The sequence below is a fragment of the Muntiacus reevesi genome, chromosome 9 (assembly GCF_963930625.1).
Source record: "Muntiacus reevesi chromosome 9, mMunRee1.1, whole genome shotgun sequence".
NCBI classification, from domain to species: domain Eukaryota; kingdom Metazoa; phylum Chordata; class Mammalia; order Artiodactyla; family Cervidae; genus Muntiacus; species Muntiacus reevesi.
Window position 1 is genome coordinate 49265908 of NC_089257.1, and position 23721 is coordinate 49289628.

Genomic DNA, 23721 nt, shown 5'->3' on the forward strand with positions numbered 1-23721 from the left:
TAAAATGAGTACATCTTAACATACAGCATTTGGTCTATATTGAGAATGAGTAGTTTTTGAGAAAAGTTATCTTCTGTCTTTCAAAAATAATATACAAGCAACAATATAATTCAGCAGTTGGGGGCGAGGAGGAAGTCTTTGTGGAGACCATCTTCCTGCAGAGTGCCTCGAGGAAACACTCATGCTTTTGTTTTAATGACAGGTCCATGAGCGGTCACACACAGGAGACCGGCCTTACCAGTGTGAGCATGCAGGCTGTGGGAAAGCATTTGCAACAGGTAAAACCTTGAGCTTTGTTTCTTGGTTCCACTCGGGAGTCAAGCAGAGACAGGTCAGAGGAAGGAACTGACCACCTGCCTTGGTCTGGATTAATGGGCATGCAGTGACTAGTTTTCCAGTCTCTCCCTTTCTGCCTTTTGTCCCATTTAGTCTCTTTGTGTTTTCATTTTTCTCCTCAGACCTGTTTCTGCCTACTGTGTTCATATTTCACTCCACACACTTCTTTCTTTTAGCAAGAAACACGAAAGCTGAACATTAGCACTGACTCAGAGCTTAACATTAGGACAGACACTAGGGGGAACCATGAAGATCTGGGGCTTAGCAGTGGGATGGGTCCTGCCCTGGGACACATGCAGCGGGGCCAGGACTGGTGCCAGGCCTCCTGACTTCCGCCCTGTTCTTCACTCCATGCCTCCATTCTGCTTCAAGATTTTGGAGTGTGAGCAATGCACATATAATAAGATGGGGACACTTTAAAAAAAGAAACACACAGTTTCTTCTAGTCAGAGATGAAACTGTTGAATTTTCAGCAGGACAGTCCTGAGCTGGCATGCTCTAGTACCTGTTTAATAGTTATTCTGTTGTGTTTGCCTATTATTATATTCTTGGTGTTTACTGTATTTTTCAATAGCTTAATCTCAGTAGGCATGCTTACAGGAGTCTTATATAATTAAATTTCTTTGAAATTTTTCTTAAAGGTTATGGATTAAAAAGTCATGTCAGAACTCATACAGGAGAAAAGCCATATCGGTGTTCAGAAGATAATTGTACCAAATCTTTCAAAACTTCAGGAGATCTACAAAAACATATCAGGACTCATACAGGTACTGGTGTGAAGAAATACTCTATCTAGGCCAGGAGTTCTTCCTCTGCAGGGAGGGACCTGGGGACGTGGTTTCCGGAAGTGCTTCAGGGAGTCAGTATCAAGGGCGTCTCTTAAACTCATGAAACTCCATGTAGTTTGCCATTTGTGCACATCCATTTTTTCCAGGATGAGGGTCTGTAACTTAGATTCTCAGTGGGTTCCGTGTTCCAAAACATTAGCTGTAGCCCTAGACTGCCAACCCTCTCAGTTTTTAGGAATTATCTGAGCAACAGGCTTAATTACCTAGGATTGTACATCCACTTAGTTGCCCAGCTGAGACCGGAACCTAAGGCACCCGATTTCTTCCCAGTTTAGCATGTCTTCTGCTTTAAGCTGCTTCTAAAAAAAGAAAAGAGTCTGATGTCCTTACAGCCCCACAAAAAGAAAGGCTTGTTCCTTTCTTGTGATCATCTTTCCTACCCTTTAAATTCCTTCTCTCCTTTCCCTAAGGTGTACTTTGTTCAAATCTTCCTTCCCCTCCCCTCCTGTCCTTGTATTTGATTATTTGCGGATTGGTGTTGTAAAGGTAGTTATTTGCTTTGGATCAGAGTTGGAAGACTCTCAGAAACTGTTGATAAGAGATGCTATTATAAGCTGTTGACTAATATATTGATAGCATAAGGTCATTTAGTTTGAGATTTTACTGCAGATGTTTTAAACGTGATCTTATCACTTTGTCCCCAGATATTTCTAAGTATTCTGAGATAGTTTAGCAAATTTTCATGGAGGTTCTTCTCCTTATCAGCATTTAACTTTTAGTTCAAATATGATTCCAAATCGGCTAAGTTTAGCAAATTTTCATGGAGGTTCTTCTCCTTATCAGCATTTAACTTTTAGTTCAAATATGATTCCAAATCGGCTTTACAGTGTTCAGGAACAAAGCTGTAGGTCCCTGCTTCTATTTTGTTCATGCTCTTATTGTTATATAAAATATAACAATAACAAGGTGTTTCTAACACCTTGTTGTAATATAACAAGGTGTTTCTAAGCTCCTGAGAATATTCAGTGAGTATTTTTAATGCATATTATGTATGAGGCACTAGATTTTAAAAAGAAAAAAATGTTTTTTCTTTAAGTGTTATAGAATAAATAAAGGAGGAGAAAAGCTTTTAGGGTATTCCAGGGCTATTCTAAGTTAATCCTTATGCTTGACTCTGTTTTCTTTTGTATTTCTTTGTGATATATAGTTCTTTGTCGCTTATCTCAGTTCATTTTTTAGTATATGCCTTTCTGGATGACTCCCGTCTTTGAAAGTCATGTAATTGGTTATGAGTTTTGAATACTATTCAGATTTTCCTGTGTAAATTTACGTTTGGAGTAGACAATGCTGTTTGCAAAAAAAAAGAAAACAAGAAAAACAAAGGGAAGCTCAATACGAAAAGGCTATAGAGTCTGAGCATGAATGATCCTAAGCAGAATTGAAGGATAAGACATTTTAATTATCTGTATTTTTGCACCATTTAATGTATTTCCTTTTGTGTTTTCAGGAGAAAGGCCCTTTAAATGTCACTTTGAAGGCTGTGGTCGGTCTTTTACAACATCAAATATCAGAAAAGTGCATATTAGGACACATACAGGAGAAAGACCTTATTACTGCACAGAACCAGGATGTGGGAGGGCATTTGCCAGTGCAACCAATTATAAAAACCACGTGAGAATACACACAGGTAACGGTCTGTAGTTCTTGGTCTTCTATCTTTCAAGGCTCAGTTTTTTAACTCCTGCCTCTCCCATAAACCATTTGCAGGAATCTCTTCCCTCCTTCCTACCACAGCAGTGGATTACGTAACTTGAACAAACTTCACCTTAGCATTTATACATTATGCAATATTGTAATGTAATTCAGCAATTACATTTATGCAATAGTTATTGCATGTCTGCTGTGTGTTCCCCTGCTAGGCATCAGAAATGCAGAGATAGACAAAACATTGTCAAGGGCAGTTGATTTAGGGAGGGGTAATAGACATAATTGTTGCAGAGTATCTATGTATATATTTTTTACCAGCTTTATTGAGATACAATTCATACACTATACAATTCATCCATTAAAGTATATGATTCATTGTTTTTTTAGTATATTCACAAGATTGTACAACCATCACCACAATCCAATTTTTATAGATATTTTCTCCTGTTCTTTTTTTTTTTTACTTTTTTGATGGTGCCATTTACCGCACAAAAGCTTGTAATTTGATGTTCTGCTTTGTGGTTGTATTTTTTTATAGTTGACATATAGTTGATTTACAATTTTGTATTAGTTTCAGATGGTTGTATTTTTGATGGGAATGGAGAGGAGAATGAGAGGATACATTAGTTTTATAAGAAATTTTTAATGCATTATTTTTATTACTCATATTAAGAGTAAACTTGTAATAATTCAAAATTAAAAGACATTTAGAATGGAATGTTAGTTGTGTAAGGTAGTATTTCTCAGGCTACATTCCACAGACCCCTGGATATCTCTGGAAATATTTTCAAGCATCTATAGCAATCCCTTTACTTTGAGAAAGGAACATTAATAAGTTTGGATACTGCTATGGATAGAGAGGAAGGAAGATTTAAAGAAAATTTACTTTTTTAGAAAAAAATTACTCTGTCAATGCTATAGAAAGACGTTAAAGGGAGATGAGGCCATAAGCAAGGAGATTGATTAAGGGCCATTAGAATATTTGAAGTGAGTGAGATGGAGAAGGATAAAAATGAAAGATATTGAAGAGGTATCAGCAAAGGACCTGATGACCAACTTAGTCATGAGGAATGAGAAGAACTTGTCATTCTAGCTTGTGTGATAGGTTCAGTGATAAATGCTAAGATGAAGAAGACCAGGTTGGGAAGGGAAGATAATAGTGTGGGTTTGCAATATACAGCTCTCTGGGTTTCCCTCACCACCTGAACTCTACCATCTGTATATTTGCTGTTATGGTTTATAAAATTTTTACTCATAATTTGATTCAAATTGAAACCCCACTGTAATGAATCCACTTGATACATGCATTTTTCTATAAAAGGAAAAGATTTTAAGTTGCATATGAATCTAAATGAGAGAACATAGAATACACTGCAGTCATGTTTCTGATGCAGTCATATCTTATACTCACATTGTATATTATACATTACTTTTTTTTATTATACATTATTGCCATCATCTTGCCTACATTATTTGTGTTTCCTAAGAAAGTAGAATATCTTGTGAAAACCTCAGAGACCTGGAAAAGAAGGCTGTAGATTAGGGGGAAAAAAATTGTCTTTTGCTAATATAATCTGCATTCCTTTCTATCTATCTTTAAGATTTGTTGTTCAGTTGCTAAGTTGTGTCTGGCTGTTTGCAATCCCTTGGACTGCAGCACTCCAGGCTCCCCTGACCTTCACTATCTCCCAGAGTTTGCTCAAATTCATGTCCATTGAGTCAGTGACGCTACTGAACCATTTCATCCTCTGCCACCCCCTTCTCCTTTTCCCTTCAGTCTTTCCCAGCATCAGAGTCTTTTTCAATGAGTTGGCTCTTTGCATCACATGGCCAAATATTTTTAAGATAATTCATTTTAACCTTACAGTACATGTTTGTGGTGTAGAAAGAAAACAAAATTCCTATTTGATACTATGCTATTACTGTGTATTACACACAAACTTACACATGCTACTGAGTTCAGAGTGTTAATAATTAGGTAAGTGGTGTTTTAAGTGCTTCATATTATGCAGACATTCTTGGTCAGTTAAGAGCCTTTTTGTAATATTTGGGGGAAATGGTTGGGATTTTTAGATGAATTGGGAAAACTATTTTTCCCATCTAAAGTAATGGAATATAGACTCATTATCTGAAAGTTAGCCATTCAACATGTTTTATGGGCAAATTAGATTACAGTCAGAGGGATGCCTGCTCCCCAGGTGGCTCAGTGGGAAAGAATCCACCTGTAATGCAGGAGATGCTGGTTCAGTCCCTGATCGGGAAAATCCCCTAGAGAAGGACATGGCAAACCACTCCAGTATTCTTGCCTGGGAAATCCCATGGAGGACCCCGGTGGGCTACAGTCCATGGGGTTGCAAAAGAGTCAGACACGACATAGCAACTAAACAACAACCACAAAGAGGGATGCCTACGTTAAGTTTGGCCATTATGATCTTTGGAATATGCAGGTAGCGTAGTGCTTTCAAATGTGGCTGTACATCGGATTCACCTTTTTAAAATAGACTGATTCCACAGATCCTGTCTGCAAAGATTCTGACATAGTTTTACTGAGATGAGGCCCAGGTATCAGTATATATTAAAAATCCTCCAGGTCTTTTAAATGCATACATGGTTAAAAGTCACTAAAGTAAGGATATCCAGTGGTGGTTTAGTTGCTAAGTCGTATTCGACTCTTGCCACCCCATGAACTGTAGCCCGCGAGGCTCCTCTGTCCATAGGATTTTCCAGACAAGAATGTTGGAGTAGGTTGCCATTTCCTTCTCCAGGGAATCTTTAAAACCCAGGGATCAAACCCGGGTCTCCTGCACTGCAGGCAGATTCTTTATCTACTGCGCTATCAGGGAAACCCCCTCAAGGATATCCAGTAGGTAGTTGTAAATGTTGTCCTTACCCAGGAAGTAGGTCTGGGTTGGAAGAAAAGATTGGCTGATGATTATCAAGTAGATAGTACAATAAAAGCCCACATTATGTATAAGTGGAGCATAAGACTCAACTGTGTAAAATGCGGTCCATTTTGGAAGGATGATCGGATGACTGACCCAGTTGAGACTGCAGCTAGCCATTAGGGAGCTCTAAAGTGCAACTCAGATCCGTTTATATCTCCATGAAAAGATGTTCAACATCGCTGTCACCCAGGAAATGGTAATCAAAACCACAATGAGATATCACCTCGAGCCTGTCAGAATGGCTATTATCAAAAAGATAGTAACAAGTGTTGATAAGGTTGTGAAGAAAAGGGATTCCTCTTGCACTGTTGGTAGGAATGTAAATTGGTACAGCCACTACAGAAAACAGTTTGGAGTTTGCTCAGAAATGAAACAGAACTACCATACAATCCAGCAATTCCACTTCTGGGTATTTGAATGAAGAAAATAAGACACTAATTTAAAAAAGATATATACACCCCTGTGTTTATGACAGCATTATTTGCAATACCCAGGATATGAAAGCTACCTAAGTGTCCATTGATAGGTGAATGGGTAAGTGTGATACATTTACAAACATACATACATACAGTAGAGTATCAGCCATAAAACAGAATGAAGTCTTGCCATTTGTGACAACATGGATGGACCTAGAGGGTATTATGCTAAGTGAGATGTCAGACAGAGGAAGACAAATACTGTATGATTTCACTTACATGTGGAACTTTAACAAACCAAATGAATAAACAAACATAAAGACAGATTCATAGATAAAGGAAACAAAACTGGTAGTTGTCAGAGGGCAGGGGATTGGTGGATGAATAAAATAGGTGAGGGAGATTAAGAGGTACAAACTTCCAATTATAAAATAAATGAGTTATAGAATGTGCAGCATAGAGAATATAGTCAATAATAATGGAGTAACTTGGTATGTTGACAGACTTATCATGGTGATGATTTTGTAATACTAGTATTATTGAGTCACTATGTTATACACTTGAAACTAATATAACATTGTAAGTCAGTTACACCTCAATTGTAAAAACTATTGTTTCAAGACAAAGCCAAAAAAATAAGGCCACCCCTGCCCCCCCCCCCCCAATAAGTATTTATATCTTGACTGTGGTTTGGTGCAACTTAGTGGCAGTTACTGCTCAAGCCTGAATATGAATAGGGCTGGTTCTCTGAGTTGGAATTGCCTGACATTTTCCTGCCTGCTCTTGCCCTCATCATGTCTCCTCCACAACCATTCCCCAAGATAAAAACTTGAACCTGCCCTATTTTGAGAATGTGGGCTGGGCAGAGGACAAGACACAATCTCAAATAGTTAATGTCTAAGATGTATATTACAGATAACCTTAGAGATTTTACTATCTGTGGGTGGTTTTACTGTGTTTAGAACCACTATTTGAGGATAGCTTTACCGTGTTTAGAACCGTGAAAAAGATGGAGTTACCCTCAGAAGGTGTAAAATGAGAACAGAGTAGGATATGCATATGTTTACACACATAAGCACATTTCAGAGACTGAGTTCACACCAGTACCTCCAATTCCAGTTCATCCCACAGAGCTCTTTATTTTCTTCTCACATTCCATGTTTGCATTTTCCTTCTTCCATAGTCAGAGCTCTTGCTTCCAACAGCATTTATACATTTATCCATTATTCAGTCTTTTATTATGTCTAAAATAGTTTCCAAGTTGTTTTACCTCTCAAAATGTTAGTTGCTCAGTGGGGTCTCTTTGGGACCCCATGGACTGTAGCTTGCCAGGCTCCTCTGTCCATGGAATTTTCTAGACAAGAATACTGGAGTGAGTAACCATCCCTTTATCCAGAAGATCTTCCCAACCCAGGGATCAAACCCTGGTCTCCCACATTGCAGGCAGATTCTTTATTGTCTGAGGCACCAAGGAAGCCCCATTTTGCCCCTAGTACTACAATAAACAAGCCTACCAAGAAGAGTTAAATATTTAGTTGTAGTTTTCCCTATTCCAGGGTAGTCCAAGATAGACTATTAGATACTGTGTATATGAGTTACTTTAGCTTCTTCTCCCTCACCCTGGCCCCCGTACCTCTTTTAAGTGGTTAAAAGCATTCATATAAACTATGAATAGGTTAATTTGTTCTAGTTTGCTTCCACCCACCCCACCCCCCTGCAGTGTTAGATTCCCTGCGGCAATCCCCCCGACGACATACAAACAGTGTCTAGATATTGTGATATTAAATAATTATTGGTAATTTTGTTCTTTGTAAAAAGCATCCATCTTTTATACAGTCAGAAATAACTTATGGATGAGATGGAATGTACATGGAGTTGTTTCAGAGGGGGCAAACATGTGGTGAATAACTGAAACTGTATTGGCCATGAATTGATAGTTGAAGCTAGATGATTGGTTTATTGCACTGTTCCTCTATACTTTTGTGTATGTTTGAAATTTTCTATAATGAAAAGTTCTAAAAATATGTTGACTGCCTGTATTATTCTCAAACTGTTTCATGGGAAAAGAATTGCTTTGCATTGAATTGTTTTTAGTGAATATTTAATAGCTTTTGATTGGTTGCAAAAAGTCAAGTGAAGTTAATATGAAATATGTGTCCAGACTATATCTCATACACTCTTTAGCAAATGTTTCTTTTTTATCCTTATAAAACCCTTAGGGTAAGCTACATACATTATGCTAATAATTGCACTTATTATTTTTATTATTATTTTTGGCTGTACCAAGTGGCTTGTGGGATCTTAGTTCCCAGACCAGGCATTGACCCCAGGGCCTCTGCAGTCAAAGTGTAGAGTCCTAACTACTAGACCGCCAGGGAATTCCCTACATTTATTATTTCCATTATTAATATAGTATCACTAATGATATCTAGATTATCTAGTTATAAGTAACAACAACAGTTTCATCAATGCTTTTTTTTTTTGGTTGCTTTATGTGGCATGTAAGATCGTAGTTCTCCAACCAAGGATCGAACCCATGCCCCCTGCAGTATCACTGTCTAGTCGTAACCACTGGATTGCCTGGAAAGTCCTCATCAAAGCTTGTAGCTGGGCAGTAACTATCTCCATCCTTATTTTTCACATCTCTTGAAATTAAAAAGTGGTATTCAAGTGTGGGGTATGACTCAGGGTGCAGACCACCTTTTGAGGCAAGTTGAAAGCATAGTCAGAGCGTCTTTTCTTATGCTGTGCCTTACAGCAGGATAGAAAGGGATTTGACAACTATTTATTTTTGCTACTAGTGGTTTCACTCCCCCTTCATTCCCTGTCCATCTCCTCGAAGGTATGGAATGATTATGCCTTCATAACTGAAAGTTGATTTGTTTTTTCTGGTGCCATTCTTTTCCTAGGGGAAAAGCCATACGTTTGTACAGTCCCTGGGTGTGACAAAAGGTTTACAGAATATTCCAGTTTGTACAAACATCATGTTGTTCACACTCACTCCAAACCATACAACTGTAATCACTGTGGGAAGACATACAAGCAGATCTCCACACTGGCCATGCACAAACGAACAGCGCACAATGACACCGAGCCCATCGAGGAGGAGCAGGAAGCCTTCTTTGAGCCTCCCCCAGGTAAGGGTTTTTCCCAGTATTTTTATGTCTGTGTTTGAAGATCAACAGTTATGAGCATAATGTATGATTGAAAGCATTGTCTCTAACCATAAAGTTTCATTCAAATAGTCGCACAAAAATACCATTTACAACTGCAATAATTGCTATCAAAGTAAGGTACTTAATGCTCTGGGATGTATAAGAGGGGAAATTAACCTAGTCTCGAAGGTCAGAAATAACTCCCCTGAAAAAGTGATTTTTGGAGAGATCATGGGTTCACTCGGTGTACAGGCAGGGATGTGCAAGGTTTGGGGGGTGGGGTGGTAAACGGGGAGCAGAGGCAGGAGAATGTTCCAGATGGAGGGACCGGCACATGCAAAAAGCCCTGAGGTTGGAGAGAGCCAAGTAAATTGGAGAGACTGAAAGAAGCTTGGCCAGCATGGCATTTCTGCCTGGGAGGGTGGTGTGAGATGAGGCTGCACGGAAGGGCAGGCGCAGCTAGACTGTTTGGGTGTATTAGAATGTTGGTCTTAATCAAGAATGGTGAAGCATTCCCAAATAACTAACTCTTAGTTGATTCATGTCTATTCAGTAGTGTCATGGGAGACAAAAACATATCATTTCAGTAAGGATAAACTCTTGAGAAAAATATCTTAGAGAATTAGATTCTGTGATTTCAGTTAAATAACACAGCATAGTTAAATAGGTAAAATGAAATAGGTTTTTCTGAAACAGAACAAAACATATATATTGTCCTGTTTCACTGAGTAATTCCTAAATGAAGTAAGTTTTAAAATTAAAACATTCTTACCCAATCTTACAACTAATATTAAAGGATTGAAAAACATATAGGTACGGGGAAAAAATGGTTGGAGAATAAGGGAAAGAACAGATGATTCACTATCTACTCAAATAATTCCCTGTAATTCTAATTTATCTTTTCAGATATTAGTCTTGTGATAGTAAGAAAATACGGAGAAGGAAATGGCAACCCACTCCAGTATTCTTGCCTAGAGAATCTCTTGGACAGAGGAGCCTGGTAGGCTGCTGTCCATAGGGTCGCACAGAGTTGGACACGACTGAAGTGACCTAGCATGCATGCATGCATTGGAGAAGGAAATGGCAACCCACTCCCATATTCTTGCCTGGAGAATCCCAGGGACAGAGGAGCCTGGTGGGCTGCTGTCTATTGGGTCGCACAGAGTCGGCAGTAGCAGCAGCATCAGCAAGAAAATAACATTTCCTTCACTCTTTTTAAAATATTTTGTCTATATCACAAGGTTTGCAGGATCTTAGTTCCCTGACCAGGGGTTGAACCCAGGCTCCATCAGTGAAACCAAGTGCTAGTCACTGGACCATCAGGAACTTCCCAACAATTCCTTTACTCTCAAATGCTATGCTGTTTTCTAGCCAAAGCACTGTAAGTGTGCTTGGTTAGATGTTAACAATTGCTGCTAAATCCTTGCAATTATAAAGTAGACTTTAATGATGTCAAACTTGGGTTTAAGATTGTTCCCTTTTTAATCTTCTTCAGTCTTCCTTAAATGTTAACATTTCAGATTGTCAGAATTTCTTGTGTTCTAGAAGATAACCTATGATATACATTTTATTAAAAAAAAATTAAACTAAGATTGTTTTTCCAAGAAAAAGAATGGGTTTATGTTCCTATTCTCCCATATGATCCCCTACGTTTTGAACCCCATTGGAGTAATGGTATAATAATAAGTATAATAAATGACTGTGCATGCATGCTAAGTCATATCAGTTGTGTCTGATTCTTTGCGGCCCTATGGACTGTAGCCTGCAGGAATCCTCTGTCCATGGTATTCTCCAGGCAAGAATACTGGAGTGGGTTACCATGCCCTCCTCCAGGGGATCGTCCTGACCCAGGGATCGAACCTGCATCTCTTATGTCTTCTGCATTGGCAGGCGGGTTCTTTACCACTAGCTCCACCTCAGAAGCTCATCTGCCTGTATCTTGTGTGTGTGCTCAGTCGTGTCTGACTGTTTGCGACCGTTTGGACTGTAGACCACTAGGCTCCTCTGTCCATGGGATTTTGCAGGCAAGAATATTGGAGTGAGTTGCCGTTTCCTCCTCCAGGGAATCTTCCCAACCCAGAGATTAAACCCACATCTCCTGCATTGGCAGGTGGATTCTTTACCACTGAACCACCTTGGAAGCCATGGAACAGAACAAAAAGAAATGGAATGATGAGTGTCATAGGAATTACACCATGATGACCATAGCCGTATGAGTGCAGGCATCAACCATAACTTCGAGAAGTACTCTTAAATTAGCATATAAAGTCCTGTGAATTAAAAAAAAAAATTACCCTTTTTCTGGCCTCATGAGATGTGGAAAGCAATAGAATAGAGGGATAAGGAATCTTACTGGTTGCCAAGTATGGCAGTAATGGACAGTTGAAATTGCTGTTTACCAAAAAAAAAAGAAATTGCTGTTTACTTGCTGATTTTTTGTGAAATAAAAAGTTGGGTGGGAGTTCCTGTTCAGTCACTTATGAAATTATTAACCTTACCCCAGATAATACTGTCTTTACACAGTGACGTCATTGTGTACTGATGACTTGTAATCAGTCACTCTCGTTAAAGAGTAAGGAACTTAGTACATTGTGTTTACACACCATTCTGGTTTTGGGGTTAATATTTATGAAGATTGTCCTATCATTTTTAACAACTTCTTAAATGACTGCAAGAACTTAGCGCATATTTGCCATGTTAGAAGGGTTACTTGCTAGTTAGTCTCCCTGTGCAGTTCCCCCACTCCTCACCCCAACACACATGGACAGTGTTGTATAATTATGCCAACTAAGGGAGTAAGCGAGGTCTCTCAAAATTAGAACAGTTACTCTTTATGTGGGAAAGTTTAGTTCCGTCTGCTTGGATTTGGTTTGGCTTTGCAAAAGAGCAGGTGGAGAGATCGACAGGAGGTGTTAGAAATCATTTTCATGATTTAGAATTCAGTATATATGCCCTTTCATTTTTGTCAGTTTCTCCATAATAATTAAAATATTCTCCCTGTTTTCTAAATAGCTTGGTAGGTTGATCAAATAAATGATTCATTTGTTTTAAACAGGTCAAGGTGAAGATGTTCTCAAAGGGTCCCAGATCACATACGTTACAGGTGTAGAAGGGGATGACGTTGTATCTACACAAGTAGCCACAGTAACCCAGTCTGGGTTGAGTCAACAGGTTACACTCATATCCCAGGATGGGACTCAGCATGTAAGTACCCACCAAAAGCCAGACACATTAAATAATATTTCTCTGAGCCTGGGCTTGAAAAGGTAGGATGGGTCCCAGTTGAGGAAAGCCTTGAATTGGGGCACAAAGTTTAGAGTTTAGCTTGTGAGCAGTGCTAGATCTCCTGAAGAAAGACACTCTTTCTTGCTGAAAGAGACTGTTTCTTGCTGAAAGAGACTACATGCAAGGAGGTCCGTAAGGAGAAGGTTTGTCACTGTAGAATTCAGGTGGTGTTATGGGTACCTTTCAAAGGTAAGGTGATGAAGGTCAGAAACACTGAAAAGTAACGGGTCCACGTGAAACTTGGAAGGGATAGATTGGGTGGCTAATTAGATCCAGGAGATAAGATTGAGAAATCAGCAGAGGTTTGGTTGAGGTGATGAGGACATCATTAAAAGATCTGAGCAAGTCAGTGATGGGTAAACCTGTAAAATTTCCAGGGTGTGACTTTCTCCCTACTTAGAATCATGGGAGTTCACTTAACTAGCTTCAGAATTAATAGGAAGCTATCTTGATTTCCCTAGGAAAAGCAATGTAAGAGTTGTTGTTCAACAGTCAAACTTGTCATTGTTTTCTAGATGCCACTATCCTAAAATAATTCAGACTTGATTTCATTTTTAAGCCCTCACTAAGGTTGTCTTAATACCCGTGGAAATAGATGCATGAGGTTCTTTATCCTCCAATACTGCCTCTTTCATGAAGAACTTTCTTTTTACCCATCTCTTTCAGAACTTTACCTCCCATGATTAATCTGCCCTTTGAATCAATAACTCTTAATGTTATCGATAGCCAGTGTTAGCTAGAAGCAGAATGTATTCAGGATAGAAACATACAGAACACTTGGACCATCCCATTCATCCCTTTCCTCCTCACTTTTGACATCACTAATTCTACACAGTACTCTTTGTCCACTAATTGGCATATAAGATTAAACAAATTTACTAACAGTTTTATTCTGGACAGATAGGGCGTCACTGGGGATTTGAGCAGGGAGCATGATGAAATTTGTTCGTTTTTTAGCAAGGTGACAAGGTAGAGGATGATAAGGGAAGGGTTAGATATCTAGAAAGAAGTTGTATTATTGCCAAAAATTAGATGAGAGAAAAATAGAAATCTAAATTGGCAGTAGAGATGGAGAGGAGGAAAACATATTTAAGAAATACTCAGTTTTTCTGATGATCTCTTTCTCAAAGAGTTTATTCCATTGTAAAATGCTTATCTGCTCCCAGAGTAGACTTATACAAGACTTGCATGTGTGCATGCTCAGTCGAGTCTGACTCTTTGCAACCCCATGGACTGCAGCCTGCCAGGCTTCTCTCTCCATGGAATTTTCCAGGCAAGAATACTGGCATGGGTTGCCGTTTCCTCCTCCAGAGGATCTTCCTGACCCAGGAATCAAACCTGCATCTCCTGCATTGCCAGGCGGATTCTTTACTACCGAGCCACCTGGGAAGCCATGGGAAGCTTAGGCCCAGTCCTTAATAAAATTGACCAGAGAAAGCAAGAAACATTGCTTAATTTTAAAATGCATTGTGTTGCAGGTCAACATATCTCAAGCTGACATGCAGGCCATTGGCAACACCATTACAATGGTAACACAGGACGGAACGCCCATCACAGTACCTGCTCATGATGCAGTCATTTCCTCAGCAGGAACACATTCTGTTGCTATGGTTACTGCGGAGGGTACAGAAGGGCAGCAGGTAATTGCTTTTTTCTTTTATCTCAATCAGTACACATATCAATATCAAAATTGTTAGTCATAGATGTATGGTGTGATATTGTGCATGCTAAGTCACTTCAGTTTGTGTGTGCCTCTTTGCAATGCTGTTGACTGTAACCCACCATGCTCCTCTGTCCATGGGATTCTCCAGGCAAGAATGTCCTCCAGGGCTCAAACCCATGTCTCTTACGTCTTCCACATTGGCAGACAGTTCTTTACCACTCGCGTTCCCCGGGAAGTCCAGTGGTTAAGCACATAAACCTCAGACTGAATTTCAGTTTTAAAGCTTCTTAGCTACACAGCCCTCTGAGTCTCAGTTTTTTTTCATGTGTAAAATAAGACTGACTTTTGCATATATCCGTAACAGCCCCTGGGATCACAAGAGTTAGATACAACTGAGCAACTGAGCACACGCGCGCACACAGGCATCTTCCCCCACCCTTTATATGGTAGTAAACACTGTACTGTTTTTCACCTCCTTGTTTGTTTTTTTTAATCTTAATAATACATCTAGGACATCTTTCTGTTTCTTTATATAGAGAATTTTCCTATTCCTTCTTTTTCTTTTTTTTTGTAATTCTGGTGGCGCCGCATGGTTTGTAGGATCTTAGTTCCCAAGCAGGGATTGAACCTGGGTGCAAGAAGTGAAAGTGAAGAGTCCTAACCACTGGATTGCCAGGGAATTCTCTCTCATTCTTTTTCTAAACTATGTCATATTCCACTGTATGGACATGCCATAATTTATTTAAAGTCTTTTGCTGTTTCAGACAGCACATAATCTTGTGCACATGGGATTTTTTATGTGCGTGACTATATCTGCTACTAGATAAATTCCTAGAGTGAAACTGCTGGCCAAAAAGACATACACATTTGTGATTGTGATAAGCATTGCCAAACTTCCTTTCCAGGGTTATACACATCTGCATTCCTATCTGTAGCCTTTGAGAGTGCCTCCTCCCCTTCTGATGGTCAGCACAGTGGTACCAAATCTTACGCATCTCTTTGTAGTTTTATTTTTCATTTATCTTAAATGATTTTGGTTAGTACATTTAAAAACAGTTCTTACGGGGTCTTCCCTGGTGGTCCAGTGGCTAGTACTCTGTGCTCCCAACAAAGAGGGACCCTGGTTGGGGAACTAGATCCCACATGCTACAACTTAAAGATTGGGAATGCCATAACTGGGGGCAAAAAAAAAAAAAGATCCTGCATGCTGCAGCTAAGACCTTGCACAGCCAAATAAATCAATAAATAATGTTGAAGACATTACAACAACACAGGCACACAAAAACTGTTGCCGTGCTATGCTGAAGACAGTGCTAAGTTTCACTGCAGCTACCGTACCCTGTTCAATGAAAGGGTCTGTCAAAATTCATAGCTATTATTCTTCCTAAATTCATTTATAGATTCAGTACTATCACAATCAAAATTTTAGAAGGCATTTTTGAAGATATACATAACCCAATTCCAGTATTTATATGAAAATGCAAAGGACATAAAAAGAACATGCAAAGTCCTGAAAAAAAACAAAGTTGAAAGTCTTCTGCACCTTGAAATACAGGAATCAGAATCATAAAGCTTCTAGAAGAAAAGTGAATGTTTTTGTAACCTTAGGATAAAAATTTCATAGACAGGATAGAAAATGCACTAACAATAAAATTTTTTCTTTTTGGATAAATTGGACTTCTTCAAAATTACTTCTGCTTACTAAAAACAATGATAGAGTGCCTGATGAACTATGGACGGAGGTTTGTGACACTGTACAGGAGACAGGAATCAAGACCATCCCCAAGAAAAAGAAGTGCAAAAAAGCAAAATGATGGTCTGAGGAGGCCTTACAAATAACTGTGAAAAGAAGAGAAGTGAAAAGCAAAGGAGAAAAGGAAAGATATACCCATTTGAATGCAGAGTTCCAAAGAATAGCAAGGAGAGATAAGAAAGCCTTCCTCAGCGATCAGTGCAAAGAAATAGAGGAAAACAATAGAATGGGAAAGACTAGAGAGCTCTTCAAGAATATTAGAGATACCTAGGAACATTACAGGCAAAGATGGGCTCAATAAAGGACAGAAATGGTATAGACCTAACAGAAGCAGAAGATATTAAGAAGAGGTAGCAAGAATACACAGAAGAACTGTACATAGAAGAACTGTACAAAAAAGATCTTCATGACCCAGATAATCATAATGGTGTGATCACTCACACTCACCTGGAGTCAGACATCCTGGAATGTGACATCAAGTGGGCCTTAGGAAGCATCACTACTATGAACAAAGCTAGTGGAGGTGATGGAATTCCAGTTGAGCTATTTCAAATCCTGAAAGATGATGCTGTGAAAGTGCTGCACTCAACATGCCAGCAAATTTGGAAAACTCAGCAGTGGCCACAGGACTGGAAAAGGTCAGTTTTCATTCCAATCCCAATGAAAGGCAATGCCAAAGAATACTCGAACTACTGCACAATTGTACTCATCTCACACGCTAGTAAAGTAATGCTCAAAATTCTCCAAGCCAGGCTTCAGCAAATGTGAACCATGAACTTCCAGATGTTCAAGCTGGTTTTAGAAAAGGCAGAGATCAGATTACCAACATCCACTGGATCATCGAAAAAGCAAGAGAGTTCCAGAAAAACATCTATTTCTGCTTTATTGACTATGCCAAAGCCTTTGACTGTGTGGATCACAAACAAACTGTGGAAAATTCTGAAAGAGATGGGAATATCAGACCATCTGACCTGCCTCTTGAGAAACCTGTATGCAGGTCAGGAAGCAACAGTTAGAACTAGACATGGAACAACAGACTGGCTCCAAATAGGAAAAGGAGTACGTCAAGGCTGTATATTGTCACTCTGCTTATTTAACTTATATGCAGAGGACATCATGAGAAACGCTGGACTGGAGGAAGCACAAGCTGGAATCAAGATTGCCGGTAGAAATATCAATAACCTCAGATATGCAGATGACACCACCCTTATGGCAGAAAGTGAAGAAAAACTTAAGAGCCTCTTGATGAAAGTGAAAGAGGAGAGTGAAAAAGCTGGCTTAAAGCTCAACATTCAGAAAACTAAGATCATGGCATCTGGTCCCATCACTTCATGGGAAATAGATGGGGAAACAGTGGAAACAGTGACAGACTTTATTTCTGGGGGCTCTAAAATCACTGCAGATATGATTGCAGCCATGAAATTAAAAGATGCTTACTCCTTAGAAGGAAAATTGTGACCAATCAAGACAGCATATTAAAAAGCAGAGACATTACTTTGTCCATAAAGGTTCGTCTAGTCAAGGCTATGGTTTTTCCAGTAGTCATGTATGGATGTGAGAGTTGGACTATAAAGAAAGCTGAGCACCAAAGAATTGATGATTTTGAACTGTGGTGTTGGAGGAGACTCTTGAGAGTCCCTTGGACTGCAAGGAGATCAAACTAATCCATCCTAAAGCATATCAGTCCTGAGTGTTCATTGGAAGGACTGATGTTGAAGCTGAAACTCCAATACTTTGGCCACCTGATGTGAAGAACTGACTCATTTGAAAAGACCCTGATGCTAGGAAAGATTGAGGGCGGAGGAGAAGGGGATGACAGAGGATGAGATGTTTGGATGGCATCACCGACCCAATGGACATGGGTTTGGGTAGACTTCAGCAATTAGTGATGGACAGGGAGGCCTGACATGCTGCAGTTCATGGAGTCGCAAAGAGTCAGACACGACTGAATGATTGAACTGAACTGAACCAAAGACACTAGATTAGGAAAAGATTAGGTAAGCCCTGAACTGGAAAAAAAAATGTTCATACTTTATCTGACAGTGGACTCGTATTGTGAATAATATGAACAATTCATTAAAAATGAGCAAAATAAATAAAAATTGTAAATGAGCAAATCATTTGCTTGCTTATTTGATCAGATCCCTCACAAAAGAAGATACATCAAAGGCAGTAACATGAAAAAGTACTCAACATCTTTAGTCATCAAATAAATGCGAGTTGAAATCACAAAGATACCATTTCAGACACAGGGAAGTGGCTAAAATAAAAAAGACTAATAGAAACAAACACTGGCAAAGATGAAGCAACTAGGACATTAACACTCTAGTGAGAGTGTAAAATAATACAACCAGGAGGGGGGATCGGGATGGGGAATACATGTAAATCCATGGCTGATTCATGTCAATGTATGGCAAAAACCACTACCGTATTGTAAAGTAATTAGCCTCCAACTAATAAAAATAAATGGAAAAAAAAAAAAATACAACCAGGTTGGAGAACTCTTTGGCAGTTTCTTATAAAGTCAAACATACTTCTGCTCTATGACTCAACAATTCCATCTAGAATACATACCATATGATTCCACTTAAATGAATGAAATCCAGGAACACACAAGACAAATCCAAGATGATAGAAATCAGAAAGTGCTGCTTGGGCTCAGGCAGGAAATTGATGGAATGCAATATGAAGAAACTGTTCAACATCTTGTTTTAAGTGGCTGTTTCACGGTTGTATCTGTTAAAACTGAGCATAACACCCAAGATTCATGCATTTTTGTTGTTTTCTAATTATTCCTTATGCCAAAACAAATAAAAAATGTAACCACTAGGCCGTGTTTTGCAATGGTCCTACCTAATCGCTTTGCAGTCATGTCCATGGCTCTAGGATTCCTGGATGGGTTTATAGCCCAGCTTGAGTAAATATACCTGGTATGAGTTACAGTTGCAGGTCTAGAAAGATAGTGATCCTAAATTAAACATTCTTATGTAGCGTATCTGCAGCCTGTGGGCCAGAAAATTTCTCAAGAGAGAAGGCTTTGAGGGCTAGAATGAAGCCAGGCAGCTTCCAGCAACTCGGGATATCACAACAGGGGGTTTCACTGGAGGACCTGCTGCTGCCATGACTCCTGCTGTAACTACGTGTAGGCCACTGGGCAAGGTTGGCTATCCACACTGGGTTGTTTGCACACCCCACCCCCACCGCCGTGAATTATCTGTAACACTTAAATAACTATTTCTTTTCATACATGGGAAGAAAGTAGTCAGTCCTTCCGTAAGTCTGTGTGTGTGTGTGTGTGTGTGTGTGTAACTAAGGTAATTATATTTCTCAGACTTATTTTTCCAGGCGCCTCTGGAAGCCTGGTTAGCAGGTATAGACTGAAGAGTCAACGCTTTCCATCTATTTTAGTTAATTTCAGATTACAGAAGTAGTCTGCATTCTCAGTGGGATAAAATAAGAGAGTCTAGAAATAAATCCTCACATATATATCAGTTATATTTTGACAATCTGAATTTGACCATTCAGTGGGAAAGGTCATTTCAGCAAATGCTGAGAAACCTGAATATATCCCCATGCAAAAAAAAAAAAAAAGAAGAAGTTGGACCCTTACCTTATACCATATATATAAAATTAGCTCAAAATGGATTTAAGAGTGAAAACTATGAAACTCTTAGAATAAAACAGGCAAAAGTATTCATGATCTTATTTCTTATGTATGACACCAAAAACACAGGCAGTGAAAGAAAAAAATAAATTGGATTAGATTATTGCTTACATATGACACCAAAATTATAGGAGATGAAAGAAAAAAATAAATTGAACTTCTTAAAAATTAAAAACACTTCATAGTTCCCTGGTAGCCTAGTGGTTAGGATTCCAGCCTTTCACTGCCATGGCCTGGTTCAGTCTCCAGTCAGGGAACTGAGAATCCTAGAAGCTGCGAGGCACAACCAAAAGAAACAAAAAAATTTAAAATCACTTGTGCATCAAAAACCACTACTAAGAAAGTGAAAAAACAGTCTATAGAATGAAAGAAAATATTTGCAAGTCACATATCTGCTAAGGAATTAATATCTAGAATATATTTTAAAATAATAAAAATAATACTACAAAGAGAAAAATAGACTATATAAAGAATTCCTATAACTCATCAAGAAAAAAACAAGCAACCCAATTTAAAAATGAGCAAGGAACTTGAATAGACATTTCTCCAAGAAGATTTACAGATGGTCATTTAGCACATGTAAAGGTATCCAACATCATTCGTCATTCAGTTCAATTCAGTCACTCAGTTGTGTCCAACTCTTTGCAACCCCATGAATTGCAGCACGTCAGGCCTCTCTGTCCATCACCAACTCCTGGAGTTTACTCAAACTCATGTCCACCGAGTTGGTGATGCCATCCAGCCATCTCATCCTCTGTCGTCCCCTTCTCCTCCTGCCCCCAATCCCTCCCAGCATCAGGGTCTTCTCCAATGAGTCAACTCTTTCACATGAGGTGACCAAAGTATTGGAGTTTCAGCTTTAGCATCAGTCCTTCCAGTGAACACCCAGGACTGATCTCCTTTAGGAAGGACTGGTTGGATGTCCTTGCAGTCCAAGGGACTCTCAAGAGTCTTCTCCAACACCACAGTCAAAAACATCAATTTTTCGGTACTTGGCTTTCTTCACAGTCCAGCTCTCACATCCATACATTCGTCATTAGGAAAATACAAATCAAAATCATAGTGAGACCCCACTTCACCCCCATTAGGATGACTTTTATCCAAAAACAGAAAATAACAAATTTGGGGACAATATAAGGAAATTGGAACTCTTGTGCGTTGCTCATGGGAATGTAGCTCCTGTGGAAATCAACATAGCAGTTCTTAAAAAGTTGAGCATAGATTTACATATGATCCGGTAATTCCACTTAAAGGTATGTACGCAAAAGAATTTGAAAATAAAGACTCAAACTAAAAACCAGCTATAATCCCTTGAAGTTAAAATAACTAGTCTCAACATTTAGGACTATTCATCTTGTTTTCTGTGTATATGCATGTGTGAACAAAGGATTATAATACAATTTTGTATGTTTGTCATCCACTTAACACTATATCCTGAGCACTTTCTCATATCAATTAAATGTTCTTTTAAAAGGATTTTTAATATTTATAAAATAATCCATCAAATGGATATACTATAGGGCTTCCCCGGTAGCTCAGCAGTAAAGAATCTGCCTGCAGTGCAGAATATACCATCATGTATTAACGCATTCCACATACACAGATTATTCTGCAAGGCTCTGATTATTTTCATGGGAAACAAATTCTAGACATGGAATTATTAGATCAATGGTATGAACTATTTTAACTTTCTTCTAAAAAGAATATTGCCAAATTCCTTTCTGGAGAGTTTTAATAATTATGCCATGGATCTAAAAGTATTCTTATTTCATTGTACTCTTGGTAGCATTGATGATTTTGTTTTTTACATTTGCATTATTCACAAGCAAGAGATAAGTTATATTCTTACTTTAATTTTTCTATTAGTGAGGTTGAACATGTTTTTCATTTTAGCCTGCAATTGTTTTTTCTTCATTGAAGTAAGATTTATATACAGTGAAATGCATAAATTTTTTTTTCGCCACATCATGTGGTTTGCAGGATCTTCGTTCCCCAACCAAGGATCACACCTGGGCTCCTGGCAATTTAAGCACAGAATCCTAATCACCAGACCACCACCTGCACAGATCTTAAGTTTACAGTTTATTGAGTTGTTAATACACACCCATCCCATGCCAAACAAGACCTAGAACTTTTCTATCACCCCAGAAAGTTCTCTTAGGATGCCGTCCAGTCAGTCTCAACCAAGTTGTTTTGATTGTATTATCTTGTCTATTCTTGAATTTTGCATGGTGAAGCCAGAGTATGAACTGTCTTGTTTTGTGTTTTTTTCTTTAACATAACATTTTGGAGATTTATCCATGTTATTGTTTATAACATGAGTTCCTTCATTTTTCTTGCTAAGCAGTATTCTGTGGTTAGGAATGTATCACAATTTGTTGATAGATTCCCCCCTTGATGAACAAATATTTGGGATGCTTCCAGTTTTTTTTTTTTCTATTATGAATTAAGACAGTGGTAAAAATTCTAATACAAGTTTATTTGTAGACATATTCTCATTCTCTGATTAATAACCTGTTAGTGGAATTGCTGAGTCATAGGGTAGAGTTATATTTAACTTTATATGAAAGTGTCAAGCAGTTCTTTAAAGTGGTTTGACCCCACTCACACTCCCACTCACAATAGTTCTATTTGTTTCATATCATTAACATTTTGAGTTGTTGCTATTTAAAAGTTTAGCCATTCTAGTGGATGTGAAATGGTATATCATTGTGGTTTTAATTTGCACGTAGGTTGTTTAATTTCTTGAAAGAGAAAATGTTAGTTGCTCAGTCATGTTCGACTCTGCGAGGCTAGACTGTAGCCTGCCGGGCTTCTCTGTCCATGGATTCTCCAGGCAAGGATACTGGAGTGGGTAGCCATTTCCTTCTCCAGGGGATCTTCCTGACCCAGGGACTGAGCCTAGGTCTCCCACATTGTGGGCAGATTCTTTACCTTCTGAGCCACCAGGGAAGCCCTGATAATTTCTTAATATCTGGTACTTTTCTAGATACCTGTTTTTCTTGATTTTTAATTTAAGTCTTTTATGGTCAGAGAACCTATTCTGTAAGATGATATTATTTTGAAATTTGAGACTTGTTTTCCCTTTGTCTTTCATTGATTTCCTATTGTATTTCATATGTATTTGAAAAGAATGTGTGTTCTGCACTTGTGTATAGCATGTCACACTTTAAGGTGGTTGATAGCGTTGTTCAAATATTCTGTAACCTTATTAATCTTTTATATATTTGTTCTATCAGTTACTAAGAAAAAGTAATTGATATCCAATTATGATTGTGGATTTGTCTCCCTTTTAGTTCTTTTTTTACTTCCAGGTTTTTTAAATGCTGTTATTAGGTGTGTACATATTTCATTTTAATTCCTCAAATGACTTCATAATTATATCCTTCTCTGTTACTTTTTTGAGGTTGCCCCAAGGATTAAAATGTGCATCCTTAAGTTACTGTGGTCTACTTAGACTGAAGATTGTTACTTTACATAAAACCTTGAAACAGTATGTTTTCACTTATGCCCCTACTCTTTGTGCTGCTGGGATTTAGTTTATATTTACAGATATTAAAACCCCCGCAGTGCAATATTATTTTTTAGCATAAGCAGTTAATCTTTTAAGTAAGTTACAAGATGATGGGAAACATGATATTTTATACTTATCTGCTGGTTTATAATTTCCATTGCCTCTTATGCCTTTCTGTAGATTTGAGTGTCCATATGACATCCGTTTGGCCTGAAGGATATATTTTGTTTTTTAAACTAATTAATTCATTTTGGCTGTGTCGGGTCTTAGTTGTGGCACACAGGATCTTTCCATGTGGTGCATGGACCCTTTGGTTGTGGTGCAGACTCCGGAGTGAGCAACTTCAGTGGGCTCAGTAGCTGCGGCACTTGGGCTTAGTTGCTCTGCAACATGTGGGATCTTAGTTCCCCAACCAGAGACCAGACCTGTGTCCCCTGCTTTGCAAGGCAGAATCTTTATCACTGGGCCACCAGGAAAGTCCCCTGAAGGATATAC

General features: G+C 38.6%; 1 protein-coding gene across 3 annotated transcripts in view; it reads left to right on the top strand.

The window, feature by feature from the left end:
* ZNF143 (zinc finger protein 143) overlaps positions 1-23721 on the top strand; it is a 61388-nt gene that overhangs the window by 32641 nt on the left and 5026 nt on the right. For all 3 annotated transcript variants that reach the window (XM_065945116.1, XM_065945114.1, XM_065945115.1), the window contains exons 9-14: positions 203-278; positions 978-1103; positions 2632-2811; positions 9102-9329; positions 12403-12551; positions 14111-14272. In XM_065945116.1, coding sequence (XP_065801188.1) covers positions 203-278; positions 978-1103; positions 2632-2811; positions 9102-9329; positions 12403-12551; positions 14111-14272 — 921 coding nt within the window. The remainder of the gene's footprint in view (positions 1-202; positions 279-977; positions 1104-2631; positions 2812-9101; positions 9330-12402; positions 12552-14110; positions 14273-23721) is intronic.